Source organism: Coregonus lavaretus (assembly GCF_964263955.1).
Source record: "Coregonus lavaretus genome assembly, chromosome: 20".
Taxonomy (NCBI): Eukaryota; Metazoa; Chordata; class Actinopteri; order Salmoniformes; family Salmonidae; genus Coregonus; species Coregonus lavaretus.
In genome coordinates, this window is record NC_140007.1 from 28,945,311 (window position 1) to 28,961,860 (window position 16,550).

Sequence of the window (16,550 nt, forward strand, 5' to 3'; positions counted from 1 at the left end):
TAACTAAATTCAAAATTGTAGTTGATTTAGTTAGAATGCCACAGCCAGTGTTAAAATCATTCATAATTCAGACAGCGGAGCAACCCTAACCTGTGTTTCATTCTCATCAGACTCTTCTCAATGGCTGAAACCTCTGGTCTGGCATACTGATAATATAAACTATAGTCATGCTGTGTATGGAATCACAACTCACTTAGTTGTTATATAGAGTAGTCAGGCCCAATTCCAAAGGTGGGGACCTTGGTTGGTGGTTGTGGTTTTTCCTTCTTACTTGTGCTGTAATAATAACAACTGAGACCAGCCAATTAAAGGCCAGTGGACTGCCCCACTGTCACTCTCTCCATGCAGGCGCACTGACAGGGCAGCGGCTAATTGCGGGACCAGGATGTTAATTGAAACATTGCTTAGTGATTAACACCTTTCCAAAGCATTGAAACAACCTCTGTTATGATTAATATACACCTGTCATAATTAATTACATTGATACTGAAGAATGATTAGGCCTGTCTTGCTTTGTCTTCCAGTCCTCTTCCACCACACAATCTCGCCTTGATTAACACATCTCCTGATGAATAGTAGAACATGGCAGATAAACAAGACCTGTCATTCAGTTCTGTGTTCTTTCTATATCAAAGAAGCCTTTCCAGATATGTAGATTTTTTGTCTCAAGAGAACTCTAATTTCAGTTGAAGGTCTATACCAGACATATTCCGAAGTGCAGTAAAGTTTTGGGATGCAATGATATGTGTTGAGATGTAAATGTGTGCTAAGAGGCTTTCCTCATCAATCAGAAATAACAGGCCATAATAAAATATATAAAAGCCATTTTTTAAAATCATTTGCATTCATAGAAAAGGGATCCTCTAATTGATGTCTGGAACAAATAGCATGTAATTGGCAACTTTCATTTCTGCCAAGCTACAAATAAATTAAGTATGGGTAGGAAGGGTAGATTAACAATAAAGCAATCAGAACACTCTAAAAGGCTATCATTTGCTTGATTTCCCTTTTCTTGCAATCACTGTTGTTCAGTCGTTGCGTTCTCTGAGGTTGGTTGGTTGTTCTGCTATGCAGTACTTTAAAAAAAACTGCAGTCTTATTGAGCATACCATGTCAAATCAGTCAGAGTGGACAGTCAAAGTTGAGTAGCTGTAAAAACAAAGGGGAACTAAAAACAAAGCCAACTATTTGCTGAAAAGTAGGGTAGGAGTTACAATAATTGAATTGCTTATGAAAACTGTTAAGATCCACTGTAATACAGAAGTGCTTTTATTCTCTTTGGACTAAATGTTATTACATGAGTGTTAGTGTTATGCTACTGTATAATAACTGAATTTAACAGTAACTCCTATCTTTGTGTCCCTTTAGACCACGAACGGATCGGGAAGGACTCGTCCTATGAGCAGGAGGGGAAGGTCCAGTTTGTGGTCGACGCAGTCTACGCCATGGCTCATGCCCTACACAACATGCACAAGGAGCTCTGTCCAGGCAAAGTGGGCCTCTGCTCCAAAATGGAAACCATCAATGGAACCATGTTGCTCAAGTTCATTCGCAAAGTCAACTTTACAGGTTTGTCTGTGTAATGCACAAACAACAAACACCTGTGAATATATGCAAGATAGCAGATACACACAAATAATACACAAACACTATACAAATATACACATTGGCAAAGGCATCAGCATTTCCTTCAGTATTTCTCGCTCTGTAAGACAATGCCTTACCATACATTTGTCAATTGAAACAGACTCTTAAACCCCAGCTTTGTTCCTTCCACCACATTTAGCTTGAATGATGTGGCTTACTAGTGTAATTATTTTGAAAACAAACAGTAATGCAAGAAACACTGTGGTTCTACAGCCAACTGAAAGATTCCAGAGTGTTCCAGAGAGCAGCATGAAAAATGCCTCTCCCAACAAATCCGTAAAGAGAACATGAAAGCAAAAGCAAGCTGCTATTGCTGTGCAGGGGAGCAAACCGATATTACTAGCTTACTGTTACTCAGTCCAGAGAAACTCATCTGCATTTGTATGGAATCTCTTTTGCCAGAGAAGCATTTGAAGTGGTGGTAGTTCACTGCACTGTTGTACACTACAGTCAAAAGAAGAGAAAAACATTGTGTTGTTGTAATGGAACAAGCTTTAGGAAAAATACACTACAGTTGTGGTGAAATATTAAACAAGACAGTGGGCATTTGATTCAAATCAGCTGAACTGTATAAAGCTTGGTTATTGATAGCTTGTAGATCAATTGAAGATCAACGTAAAACAAAAGTTACAAGATAATCAACGCTATATTCGTGGAACTCAATGCTGTTTTGCTGACAGAAAAGTCGCCCACACTGTCATAGTCATTTTATAAACCTCAAAGTGACAACCTCATCTCCAGTCCACATGGGTGTTGAAATTTCAAGGAAAGACAAACTCAGATCGCCTAATAAAAAATGGTGTGAGTGTGACTCATTGGCCTGCTAGGATATTTTAGAGTATGGTCTCTGTCTGATGTCACTTTCATCTGTTCTAATAAGGTGCTGCTAATTATACATCAAGTGAGCAGAAGGTCAGAGTGACGCAGAGTTCAGGCAATCAGACATAATGCAACATGTGCATCCTGACATCCATGGACTGCTCAGACCCTCCATTAGAGCTAATTATATGGTAATAGGTGCCCTATTTGGATGGAGGTATTGTGTGATCCTAGAGGAAGGCACAATCCAGATGTAGAATGGAAGGGAGAGCAGCAGGGTGAGAATAGAATAGAATAGCTGAACAGCAAAATAGAGAGCTGCCTTATCACAGGGCTCTTATTAACCTTCCATAGAGGCGTGCTGCTTCTTATGTTATGCACAAAAGGTGACTCTATCAGGCAGGGTGTATATTGAGTAGGCATACCAACCAATCACCACCTCCATAGAACAACGTCTACCTCTTCAGCTACCTGTTCAGCTTTGTAACTGAGATGATTGCTTCACTTCCTGACCTAAATGGCTCATCACCAGGCATGGCCACACTGCACGCGTGCTGCTCTAGCAGTTCTGTGCTTCAGGGTTTCTCTCTATTATGCTCGACAGGGGAGCTGTTGTGTTTTATTGCTCTAAATGTAGACTCATTTCCTGAAAGCAACACCCCTCACAGGTAGAAGGTTCCTAACAGCATGACATACTTTGCACCAATTAGCGAATTGGACAGAATAAACCAATATAATTCCTCATTTGTCTCAATGACTTAACTTTATCTACCTCATTTCCTTTATTCAAGGGGAATATATTGTCTATCTGCAAAATACAAGAAAAAGAGCAGCCTTCTCTTACAAGGAATAAGCTTTGTCCTGTTATCATGTTTTCTCCTTCTTTAGACAACCAACCACAAGTTCTGCCCAAAATGGAGACAAGATGCAAATTATAATTCTAACATTGTTTGCATATTCCTCAACGTGGTGATTATATGTATCAAGGTCACCCCTCATTTGGGTGTTTGTTCTAATAAAATATGAAACAAATTGCTTGTGGTCATTTTGAGTGATAGCTTGATGCACCTAATTTGGTATCCTCATGTTAATCTGGATAGGGCTGATTGAGTTAGCACTAAGAGCTCTGTAAGTAACTTTACCAATGTTATACAGTATGATCAAGCAAGCTGCTGAAACAATTGGCCCAATTTTCTAAACTCAGCACAAGATGCACAAGTTCACAACCTGAACCAAAATTCAGGCCTTAAGCTCCCTTTTGACATCTAGCCAACCCACTGCTCTCACCTTCATGTCCAGTTCACTCCGTCTCCAACCTAGCAGTAGCACTCCCTAATGGAAAATACCCTTTACTTGCATTACTGGAAGACTTCTCAGTAATAAAACTAAAAGTATTGCGTTTAAACCTAAGATGGCCTAAAAATCAATGCCAAAAACATATTACCGGAAGGATGTATTGCTGTCAAGTCTTACTCTACATTAGAAAGTAGAATTTAAAAGGTTTTAAGGAAGAGAACAGGAAATGTTGACATGATCCCAGTGTATTCTGGGAACTAGAAGCACCTATGCTGACTAGAGGAAAGGAGACACCTGGCCACTCCAGATATTGTTGACGGAGTTGATTCTTATTGATGTTCGGCCAACCACCGTATTTTCTGTGTCGTTTCATAAACGTTTCTGCTGCACTGGCTAAACTGTATCATATTTTTGTGATAGCATAACTTACTTTGTGAAGTCCCTTGGTTCAAAGAAAACACGGTTAGAGATAAAAAGTTCTAAATACCCATATCCATTACACTAGAACCCATCGGCTTCGCTTTCATTAAAAGCATTGAACTGTTAGATTTTTGTGATTTCATCATGGCCAAGATATTTGCTGAGACTTTTGCTTCAGCTTACAAAATGCAATATTGTTTGTCTACTTCTGCGTTCTTCAAACAATGGATACTTTTCCTCATTGAGCGGCCTTAAGCAAACCTTCAAGTCAAGAGCGGCCTAGCACATATAAACTTGCTGATTTGTAAAGCCAGTTAATTGTTGCAACTGCCTGCGTATGAATGTTTAATTACATAACAACTGCCTGCGTATGAATGTTTAATTACAGAGTGGGGAAGCATAAACGCCAAATGCCATCCTCCCTGCCAGGCAACTAACAAATTACATGCCACAACAAACAGCAAGGGGAGTGTAAAATACAGCTCGGAACACAATGCAGCACCCTTTTTGAGTTTTGTGTCACATAGAGATGACAGGGAGATTCTGACAGGACAATCAGCCACAGCATTGGCCTTAGCTCTGCTCAATTGGATGACTAATAACCAGGAAAAGCTGGGCCTCCATTTTGAGTGGTTGTAAATTATAATGTGTCACCACCGAATCCCTGTGTTTTCAAAGCCTACTTTTGCATTTACAGGGAAATGTAGAAGATTGTGGTAATTGTGTATCTTTCACTGTTAGCTTGGTTGCAGTATGCTGAAGCAGTAATAGTGGCATAGAGGAGATGATGTGTCATGGAGATATGATTATGCTACATATACTTTAACTAGTGATTTATTCTGTTTTTTTTCTCTCTCAGATATGATTATGGATTTGTGGTTTGCATGCAGCTCACTTGAGACATTTAGGGTAAACCACTGTGCATGCAGTACAGCCCTTACCTTAAGCAAAAAATATATAAAAAATAAAATAAATGTTCAGACTTACGGAAGAAGAACCCCTTGAAAAATCTTGAATATTGATACCACATACAGTACCGGTATTTAGAATATACAAAAAAGTTGCCAAGACACGAAACCATCATCATGAAATACTACTATTTTTACATCTAACCTTTATGATATCAGTACAGTCTATGTCATCTTTACATAATGTAGACAACTCAAGTGCTTAGAATAATACGTAGTACTTTTTATACTCCAAATAACTTTTAAATAGTCAGTCAATAGTTGGGTCAAGATCATTGGTTCTTGAGAATGTATTTCAGTTGACTGTGATTTCATACTGGACTATTTCATCATGGACTATTTTACCACTCTTCAGACCCTATAGACTATTGCTTCAGAATTCAACTATATGATGCCAGTTTTCTTTACACGTTCGATAAGTGCAGGCTTTGACAGTGACAAAACTACAGTAGAGAAATAACCTCTGAGATAATGGAGATGGACTCTTCCTTCCTACAATAGCTGCAGGCAAGAAGCCCAGTCCACAGGCCTAGAATGCCACTAAATCTTTTCAAAATACAAAATGATATAGAGAGTTGACACTCTAAAAGACTTCTTTGATCTATCAAATGCCCATGGGAGCCTCTTGAAGAGGTAAAGTGTGCTAATGCCAGTCTATTTTCCATCAGATTCTTTAATGAATGACTTCTAAAGGTTACCGTTTTTTATCTGGCACTGGATAAACCTTTCTAATTCAAGCTCATATCTTTTAAATTACTCACACAGTACTTCATCAAAATTATATGAAAAGTGACTCGTATATGAATACAATTGGACTAGTTTTCTTTTCATGAGAAATGTATACAGTGGAGGCTGCAAGACATTCTCATGTCTCACCACAGATAACTTAAGTTTGCAAGCTGAGAATATTGGCTTTTGATCTGCTCTTCAGTGCTGACATCCTTTCACTTGTGGACATTGTCCCCTTGGAACGTATTCTCACTAGATATAGACACAGTGACCCTTTTACCACATGAAACGCCTTGTATTTCGAATCTCCTTTCAATATCTTAGCTTTCTCACCCACTAACCTTCACAGCTGAGATCTGAGACCTGACTTGCAAGCACACCTATGTGTATTGCTTTGAAGTCTTGGCATGTGTGATGTCAAGTGCCACCAAAGTGAGCTGCAACCATATTTCAAAGAGCTTGGGGGAATGTGCAATGGAGGGGAGGAGAGAGAGAAGGAAAGAGAAAGAGAGAGAGTTACTCTCTATGGCCTTCTCCATTTAGCCACAGCCACAATAATATGGGGCGGCTGTGGTTCTCTACTCTCGGCTCCCAACAGAAAATCACAGGATCCCCAGACCCCTCATTTGACACAGTGAGGAGTTTGAGAGGGGTTTGTGGGATGGCTCAGATCCAGGACCAAGCAGGCACACACAGAGAGGGAGAGGCAAGGAGAGGCAGGGAGAGGAAGGGGGAGGGAGGGAATGGAGGGAGAGGCAGGGAGAGGCAGGGAGAGGCAGGGGAGGCAGGAAGAGTGAAGGAGAGGCAGGGGGAGGGAGGCAGAGGCTGGGGGAGGGAGGCAGGGGAGGGAGGCAGAGGGAGGGAGAGGGAAGGAGAGGCAGGGGGAGGGAGGCAGAGGCTGGAGAGGGAGGCAGGGGAGGGAGGCAGAGGAAGGCAGAGGGAGGGAGAGGCAGGGAGAGGCAGTGGGAGGCAGGGAGAGGCAGGGAGAAGCAGGGAGAGGCAGGGAGAAGCAGGGAGAGGGAGGGAGAGGCAGGGGAGGCAGGGAGAGGCAGGGAGAAGCAGGGAGAGGGAGGGATTGGGGAGGCAGGGGGAGGGAGGGGCCTTACTGTGGTAATCAGGCTCCATGCTGTCATTAGCCAGCGCTCAGAGAGGGGACTTTGGGGGCAACGTCTAACAGAGCAACAAGCAGAACAAAAGAGTGTGAAATGACATGAGAATGGGCACAGACATGGCTGTCAGCCTCCATTTTACTCCAGTCATTAATAACAGTATGGTAGAAGACTCATGCCCCAGCAGCTACACCACAGTAAGCCCTTATGTACAGCAGTGTTCTTAATACACAGTATATGATGAAAAAAAATGAAAAAAACTGCTTTAATGAATAAACAGACTACTTCATTACAATGTCTCAGGTAATAAAAATAACAATAAAAAGACCATCATCGAATTACACACAATACCCCATAATGTATGTAAATCAAATCTAATTTATTTGTCACATGCTTCGTAAACAACAGATGTAGACTAACAGTGAAATGCTTACTTTAGTGTAGGCTTCAGTGCAGCCTTTGATATTATTGACCATAATCTGTTATTGGAAAAACATATGGTATGGCTTTACATCCTCTACCATAACATGGGTTGAGCGCTATCTATCCAATAGAACACTGTCTGTGTGTCTGTGATAAAGAGATGCTCAGCATTTTTAACACCAGTCGACCAAACAAGTCCTGTAGGCTCTAGTTTTATCTAATCTTGACTATTGCCCGGTGATATGGTCAAGTGCTGCAAAGAAAGACCAAGAACAGAGCGACACGTCTTGCCCTTCAGTGTACACAGAGGACTAATGTCAACAGTATGCATGTCGGTCTCTCTTTGCTCAAAGTAGAGGAGGGATTGACTGCATCAATTCTTGTTTCTGTGAGAAATATTGTATTGGAAATTCCAAATTGTCTGTATGATCAACTTACTGTAGACTGAGTATACAAAGCGTTAAGTACACCTGCTCTTTCCATGACATAGACTGACCAGGGGTATCCAGGTGAAAGCTATGATCCCTTATTGATGTCACTTGTTAAATCAACTTCAATCAGTGTAGATGAAGGAGAGGAGACAGGTTAAATAATAATTTTTAAGCCTTGAGACAATTGAGACATGGATTGTGTGTGTGTGCCATTCAGAGGGTGAATGGGCAAGACAATAAATGTAAGTGCCTTTGAATGGGGTATTGTACTAGGTGCCAGGTGCACCGGTTTGTGTCAAGAACTGCAACGCAGCTGGGTTTTTCATGCTCAACAGTTTCCTGTGTGTTTCAAGAATGGTCCAACCACCCAAAGGACATCCAGCCAACTTGATACAACTGTGGGAATCATTGGAGTCAACATGGGCCAGCATCCCTGTGGAACGCTTTCGACACCTTCTAGAGTCCATGCCCAGATGAATTGAGGCTGTTCTGAGGGGGGGGGGGGTGGAGTGCAACTCAATATTAGGGAGGTGTTCCTCAGTGTATACAAAAGTATGTGGACACCCCTTCAAAATAGTGGATTCGGCTATTTCATTCACACCGTTGCTGACAGATGTATAAAACCGAGCACACAGCCATGAAATCTCCATATTCAAACATTGGCAGTAGAATGGCCTTACTGAAGAGCTCAGTGACTTTCAACATGGCACAGACAGTTCGTCAGATTTCTTCCCTACTAGAGCTGCCCCGGTTAACTGTAAGTGCTGTTATTGTGAAGTGGAAACGTCTAGGAGCAACAACGGCACAGCCGCGAAGTGGTAGGCCACACAATCTCACAGAAAGCGTAGCACACTAAAATTGTTTGTCCTCGGTTGTAACACTCACTAACAAGTTCCACTGAGATGCAGTGCCTTAGACCGCTGCGCCACTCAGGAGCGCCATCATAAAGCAAGGTCCATACAGAAATGGTTTCTCGAGATCGGTGTGGAAGACCTTGACTGGCCTGCACAGAGCCCTGATCTCAACCCAATCGAACACCTTTGGGATGAATTTGAACGCTGAACGCGAGCAAGACCTAATCACCCAACATCAGTGCCCTACCTCATTAATGCACTTGTGGCTGAATGGAAGCAAGTCCCTGCAGCAATGTTGAAACATTTAGTGGAAAGCCTTCCCAGAAGAGTGGTGGCAGATGTAGCAGAAAAGGGGGGGACCAACACTATATTAATGACCATGATTTTGGAATGAGATGTTTGACGAGCACTACATTACCTTTTGGTAATGTAGTGTACATACAGTGCCTTCGGAAAGTATTCAGACCCCTTGACTTTTTCCACATTTTGTTAGGTTACAGCCTTATTCTAAAATTGATTAAATCGTTTTTTCCCCCTCATCAATCTACACACAATACCCCATAATGACAAAGCAAAAACAGGATTTTTGAAATGTCTGCTAATTTATTAAAAATACAGAAATGAAATACCACATTTACATAAGTATTCAGACCCTTTACTCAGTACTTTGTTGAAGCACCTTTGGCAGCAATTACAGCCTCGAGTCTTCTTGGGTATGACGCTACATGCTTGGCACACCTGTATTTGGGGAGTTTCTCCCATTCTTCTCTACAGATCATCTCAAGCTCTGTCAGTTTGGATGGGGAGCGTTGCTGCACAGCTATTTTCAGGTCTCTCCAGAGATGTTCGATCGGGTTCAAGTCCGGGATCTGGCTGGGCCACTCAAGGACATTCAAAGACTTGTCCCGATGCCACTCCTGCGTTGTCTTGGCTGTCTGCTTAGGGTCATTGTTCTGTTGGAAGGTGTACCTTCACCCCAGTCTGAGGTCCTTAGTGCTCTGGAGCAGGTTTTCATCAAGGATCTCTCTGTACTTTGCTCCGTTTATCTTTGCCTCGATCCTGACTAGTCACCCAGTCCCTGCCGCTGAAAAACATCCTTACAGCATGATGCTACCACCACCATGCTTCACCATGGGGATGGTGCCAGGTTTCCACTATAAGTGACAATTGGCATTCAGGCCAAAGAGTTCAACCTTGGTTTCATCAGACAGAAGAATCTTGTTTCTCATGGTCTGAGAGTCTTTAGGTGCCTTTTGGCAAACTCCAAGCAGGCTGTCATGTGCCTTTTATTGAGGAGTGTTTGCCGTCTCGTCACTCTACCATAAAGGCCTGATTGGGGGAGTGCTGCAGAGATGGTTGTCCTTCTGGAAGGTTCTCCCATCTCCACAGAGGATCTCTAGAGCTCTGTCAGACTGACCATCGGGTTCCATTTGTGTTTAATACCTCCTTGACCAAGGACCTTCTCCATCGATTGCTCAGTTTGGCTGGGCGGACAGCTCTAGGAAGAGTCTTGGTTATTCCAAAGTTCTTCCATTTAAGAATGGTGGAGGCCACTGTTTTCTTGGGGACCTTCAAAGCTGCAGAAATGTTTTGGTACCCTTCCCCAGATCTGTGCCTCGACACAATCCTGTCTCTGAGCTCTATGGACAATTCCTTCGACCTCTTGGCTTGGTTTTTGCTCTGACATGCACTGTCAACTGTGGGACTTTATATAGACAGGTGTGTGCCATTCAAAATCATGTCCAATCAATTGAATTTACCACAGGTGGACTCCAATCATGTTGTAGAAACATCTCAAGGATGATCAATGGAAACATAATGCACCTGAGCTCAATTTTTAGTCTCATAGCAAAGGGTCTGAATACTTATGTAAATACTGTTTTTCAGTTTTATTTTTAATACATTTGCAAACCTTTATAAAAACCTGTTTTCACTTTGTCATTTTGGGGTATTGTGTGTAGATTGTTGAGGATTTTTATTTATTTAATCAATTTTAGAATAAGGCTGTAATGTAACAAAATGTGGAAAAGTCAAAGAGTCTGAATACTTACCGAAGGTACTGATATATATATATATATATATATATATATATATATATATATATATATATATATATATATACACTACCAGTCAAAGGTTTGGACACACCTACTCATTCAAGGGTTTATCTTTATTTTTACTATTTTTTACATTGTGGAATAATAGTGAAGACATCAAAACATAGAATGACACATGGAATCATGTAGTAACCAAAAAAAGAATCTAAAATATAATTTATATTTGAGATTCTTCAAATAGCCACCCTTTGCCTTGATGACTGTCAAGTCCTCCTCTTGTTCACCATCCAAAGGACACAGGGACAACTCAAATTTCCGACTCAATCTTTTTTATTTTTAGTTTGCTTTCAGTTGATTGGTCTGTCCAGTAAAATAGCCAGTAAATTAGGTTGTAAACCTTTAAATACAGAACAAAAAGTTACCATTTTAATTAAACATTTTAATGAACTTAAATTAGTTTAAACATTTAAATAAACATTCTAAATAACTTAAATGAATTAACCATTTAAGCCTTTTACCATTGGCATCTTTGGACTGAACCTGTGAGTCTTCTCTCTGAAGTTTGTTCTTCTGAATGACTGAGCCCCTCCATGCCTTCACAGGTACTCCAAATCAGTGAAAATGATTGATCAGGTGACAAGCAGCCGGTTTGCTGCTGCACTCTGGGAAGTGTAGTTCTTTGACTCACTCCTGAGATTCAGCTCAACACCTCCCACTTGAGCTCCTGTTTTTTTCAAATCCAGAGAGGTCACACAAGCCCTTCACACCTCTGTTTGTTCTTCAATGGGAAGTAGAATGACAAGGCGTCTGACATCTCTATGAAGAATTGTGGCTGGGATTTTGGTTTGAAGCCTCTTCGTTCTTTTACCGTTTGCTCTTGTGGGCCCTTTTTTGCTGTTTGACTTTGTGATGTGAACAGGATAGCTGGGAAAAGTCTTCACAAGCACATCTCTTACGATGCCTTTGCTGTCAGCATTGACACCGACCACTCTATCCAGCTTGTAATGTCCTCTTAGGGCGTTTTGGTCAGCCAACCAGACCACATCTCCAACAGCAACATTTCGCTCTTTGGTGTGCCATTTGTTCCTTATGAACAGATTAGGTCCAGCCAATTGGCTCCACTTCTTCCAGAAATGGCTTAACTCTGCTTGAATATGTTTAAGTCTTTTGTAAGGGTAGCCATCAAACTGGAAATCTCCAGGGTCTCCCTTTGGATTGGTACGTTCTAAAAGCAGAGAATTCGGGGTGATGTACTCTACACAGTCTTCTCTGCTTTGAGTTCTTGCATCGATGGGTCTCTCATTAGCAAGGTTGGCTGCCATGAAGAGAAAAGTTTGGAATTCTCCCCACGTGAAAACACCATCTCCACCAAGGTTGCTCAATGCCCGCTTCACTACTTTGACAGCTGCCTCTGCGGCACCATTCCTATGGGGAGAGTCTGCAGGGTGGATCTTCCATGACCATTCTGTACCATGCTTGGCAGCTGTGTCTTCAAGTTCAGACTTGTTTAGTTGGTTAAGGAATTTTTGAAGTGCGGGTTTGGCTCCCACAAAGTTAGTGCCAGGGTCTGACCAGAGTTTCCTGGGGTGTCCTCTCAGTGAAGTGAACCTTAGATAGGCTAGCAGGAATCCTTCAGATGACATGCCACTCACCACTTCAGTGTGTATGGCTCGGGAAGCCATGCAGCAGAAGACTATTCCCCATACTTTGAGTCTAGTTCTCTTCTTGACCTCATCTTTCACTTCATAAGGGCCGAACAGGTCCATGGTGGTGACTTCAAAAGGTGCAGCTGGGCCTGTTCGCTCTAGAGGCAGGTCAGCCATGATTTGTTGACACTGTTTTGCCTTGTTTTTCCTGCAGACCACACAGCTGTCAACCATTTTCTTGGCAAGTCTACGGCCTACTATTACCCAGGCTTTCTTCCTCATCCGGAGAAGGGTTCCCGCCACTCCCTCGTGGTTTGCTTTGTGGGATTCTTGTGCCAGCAGTGTAGACACCCATGCTTCAAAGGGTAAAACTGGCACTGCTGTCTTATCTTCGTTGAATGTCTGAATTCTGCCTCCACAAACTAGCAGCCCAGAGTTCACATCTTTGTACACTGTCAGTCTGCTTAGAGTTGTGTCTGAAAAATCTGTACCTTCTTGAGCTGCGAGGAAAATGTATTTGAATGCATCTTCATGTTCTTTGACAGTCAGCACAGCTTGCTTGGGTGATCTTACCTCCCTCTTTGCCTGTTTAGGGGCCCGGTCCTTCCTCTTCAGCCACTGCTTGGCTGCTAGACAAACCCAGGCAACGACTCTCACCAGTTTGGACAGGCTACTGAATCTTCTTACTTCCACAAGATCTGTTCATAAGGAATGAATGGCACACCAAAGAGCGAAATGTTGCTGTTGGAGATGTGGTCTGGTTGGCTGACCAAAACGCCCTAAGAGGACAGTACAAGCTGGATAGAGTGGTCGGTGTCAATGCTGACAGCAAAGGCATCGTAAGAGATGTGCTTGTGAAGACTTTTCCCAGCTATCCTGTTCACATCACAAAGTCAAACAGCAAAAAAGGGCCCACAAGAGCAAACGGTGATCTTTAACCCAGCCAGTGGGCTTCCTTCTAAGAAGAGTTGGGTTTACCACAGGTATTCCCTCTTGAGTTTCACTCTTTGGACTTTCCTGAGTGCCTTGTAGGTCTTCTTTCTGCTGACTACTTATTGCTTGAGCTCTTGTTAATGCACCTGAGAATGCCTTCCTCTGGAGCTTGTTTACACTCTCCCTGGCATGAGCTGCAACCTCTCCAGCTGATTTCATAGGCCATTGCTTCACTGGCCACTTTAGGAACTCTGGTCCATTTTGCCATGTAGAATTCTCCTTCAAATCTTCAGGAGCACCCCCTCTTGTTATGATGTCAGCTATGTTTAGATCCCCACGGATCCACCACCAGTCTTGCACTTGTCCAGCCTTCTGGATTTCACCCACTCTATTTGCAAAGAAGGTTTTGTACCCATAACTGACTCTTTGAATGGCTCCCAAGACCGTTTGACTGTCAAGCCGATGGAACCATCTCTCATTCTTCATTCAAGCATGCTTTTCCACATACTTCCTGATCCTGGCTGCGAAGACAGCACCACAGATCTCAGCTTTTACAGCTTCTCCCTTCTGATCCAGGAGTGTCAGCTTGGCTTTTGATTCAATGAATCAAACTTTAGTGCCTCGACTTGTCTCCCATCTTAAGTACATCACAGTTCCATAGGTTTTGTCACTTCCATCAGAGAATGTGATGCCCCAAGGTTTCCCTTCCCAGCCAGCTGGTGTGAGGCTCCTGTGGAATTTCACCTCTCCAAGCTGCACATATTCTTCAAAAAGCTGGATGGCTTCTTCTCTGAGGCTTTCTGAGAGAGGTTGGTCCCATGTTTCTTGGGTTAGTTTCCCACCCCTCCCTCTTGGAATGCTTTTCGAACAAGAATTGCTCCCTTCTGTTTGGCAGGTGTAACTAAGCCAATTGGGTCAGACAGTCCAGCCACTTGGCTTAAGAGAGCCCTCCTAGTCAGTGGGTTAGGTGTCTCAGTTCTCACCTCCTCCTTGAGAAGATTTTTTCCAACTCTCATCTTTTTTTCCTTTTGGAAAAGTTAACTGACGTTAACATGTAGAGCTTGTCTTCATCCATTTGGTAGCCGATACCCAAGGCTTTGTTGTCTTCGTCCCTCATTTGATTTGGAAGAATTAAGGTTTTACTTTGTGTCTTTGTTAGAACCTCCATCTCCATTCCTTGCCTCCCACTTTGCCCTGACCGGACTCATGGTTTGAGGAAGAACCAGCTTTCAAGATCTCTTCGACATTTGCTGTGATTTTGTCAAGTTTATTCAGGTCATTTTGGGAGGTTAAGAGGTCATCCACATAACTGTCCTCTTCAATGACTCTGCGCTCATCCTCCAAGTGAAGAAAGTTGGGCAGGCGTGCTGTTTCCCTCATAGCCAACTGAGCAATGCAACCAGCAGGTCTGTCCCCAATGTTGACTCTGGTTATTTGCATATTCACTTATCTCTTCATCTGGGCTGTCCCTCCAGAGGAAGATGTGATGATGCATCTCACGCTCCTCCAGCCATACAGAGTTGTACATCTTTTTGATGTCTCCTAGAGATACATACGTCCCTTCTCTGAACCTCAGCAAGACAGCTCTTATAGGGTTGAGAACGTCTGGTCCCTTCAGAAGAAGATCATTCATACCCACGCCTTTGTATGTCTGGCTACTATTCCATACAATACGAACCGGTGTTGTCACCGAATGAGGGTTTGGTGCCACCAGGTGGCTTACGTACCACACTGGTCCGTTCCACTCGTCCATGATTTTGTTGGTGAGTTTTATGGCTGCGCCTCGCTTGACCATTTCATGGATCTGGGTAGCATATACGACTTTCCAGTCTGGCTCTCTGCTTAGTTGCTTTTCCATCCTTAAGAAACAAGCCTGGACTGCACTTTTGTTGTTCGGGAGAGAGGCTGGATCTACCATCCAAGGATACTTTGCATCCCAATGTGGAGCCGGTGTGTGAGCATCCCCCTTCTTGTAGGTGAGGCCTCCTTTAATGATCTCCAGTTCCCTCTCCTCTGCCAGGGTCATTTCTTTTCCTCCTGGTGGACAGTTTCCACATCGGCATCCTCCACATCTTGGCTCACATGCAGCTCCGATGCTGTCCCAGTGCCACCACTCAAGGAACTCACGGTCACTGGCAGCTGTAAATTTGGTCTGAGTCACATCCTCCTGCTGTAGCTGGGCTGTGTCAATTGTTGGACTTGTGATTTCTTGATATTTGACAGCTGCTGTCCTCATGGAGCGAGCAAAGTGTGTTTTGGACTCATATGCTGCAACCTCCACTTCTTCAAATAAGTTGGGATGTGCTCCACCCGCTGTTTTCCCCAATGGACCCTCCCACAAGACGAGGTCTCCCATGATTTTTACCCTCTGGGGAGCGAGTCTTCCCTCTCGGTGGCTAATGAGAAGTTCAACCTCTTCTGGCCTTTCCAATTCTGTAAGTTTGACTTCTGGGAAGAATTCTTCAACTTCTCAGGTTCAATTACTTGATGCACTCTGGCGATTTCATCCAAGCCGTAGCAGACCATTTCATTAGCTCTCTCTGTCCCTTTAGGTGTCTTGACTCTGACTTTGAGGAGATACCTTTGTGTGTTCACCTCCATGGTCATACCACCAACCCCATGCACAACTAAAGTTATCTTCTCATGTCTTAACCTCAGTCTTTCAGCAGCCTTATGGGTAATGTAGTTTGTGTCTGAAGCAAGGTCAATTAAAGTCCCAATCTTCTGCCCTGCGTTTGCCGTGACTTGCATCAACATCATGATGACAGGAAGTTCAGAGAGCCCATTTTTCTGCAGTAGCTCAGACTGGCCTGAAGCATCGAGTGTCACTGCGGTTTTGTTGGTGTTGGTGAAAGCCTTTCTGCATCGATCTGCCATTTCCTGGGAAAGTTCAGACAAGATCTCCTCTTGTTCCTCCGTTAGCTTGCTTTCACCTTTGCCGTCTTTTCCACTCTTTCTCTCTTCCCCTCTTTTGACTTCTCCTTTTGGGCAGAGGAAAAAATTGTGGTCTGGGGCACCACCTTGTTGCCATACCTGTTCTCCAGGACTCTGAACATGTCATCGGCAGTGGTGTAGGTTGAAAGTCTGAGGTCTTTTGAGATTTTGTCATCCACACTCTCCAGGAGTTGAATTTTCTTAACTTCAGTTGATCCAGATGGCTCTCCCTGCTTTTGCAGCCTGTCCCAGTCTTACCTCCATCTGTGATATTCTCTCTTGCT

The 16,550-nt window shown here is 43.1% G+C and overlaps 1 protein-coding gene across 1 annotated transcript in view; it reads left to right on the plus strand.

Annotated features, from left to right (window-relative positions):
• Positions 1-16,550, plus strand: part of LOC311148366 (metabotropic glutamate receptor 4-like) — a gene marked incomplete at both ends in the record, with an annotated part of 274,215 nt that overhangs the window by 205,250 nt on the left and 52,415 nt on the right. Inside the window, one exon of the mRNA XM_084185315.1 lies at positions 1,369-1,569. Coding sequence (XP_084041441.1) covers positions 1,369-1,569 — 201 coding nt within the window. The remainder of the gene's footprint in view (positions 1-1,368; positions 1,570-16,550) is intronic.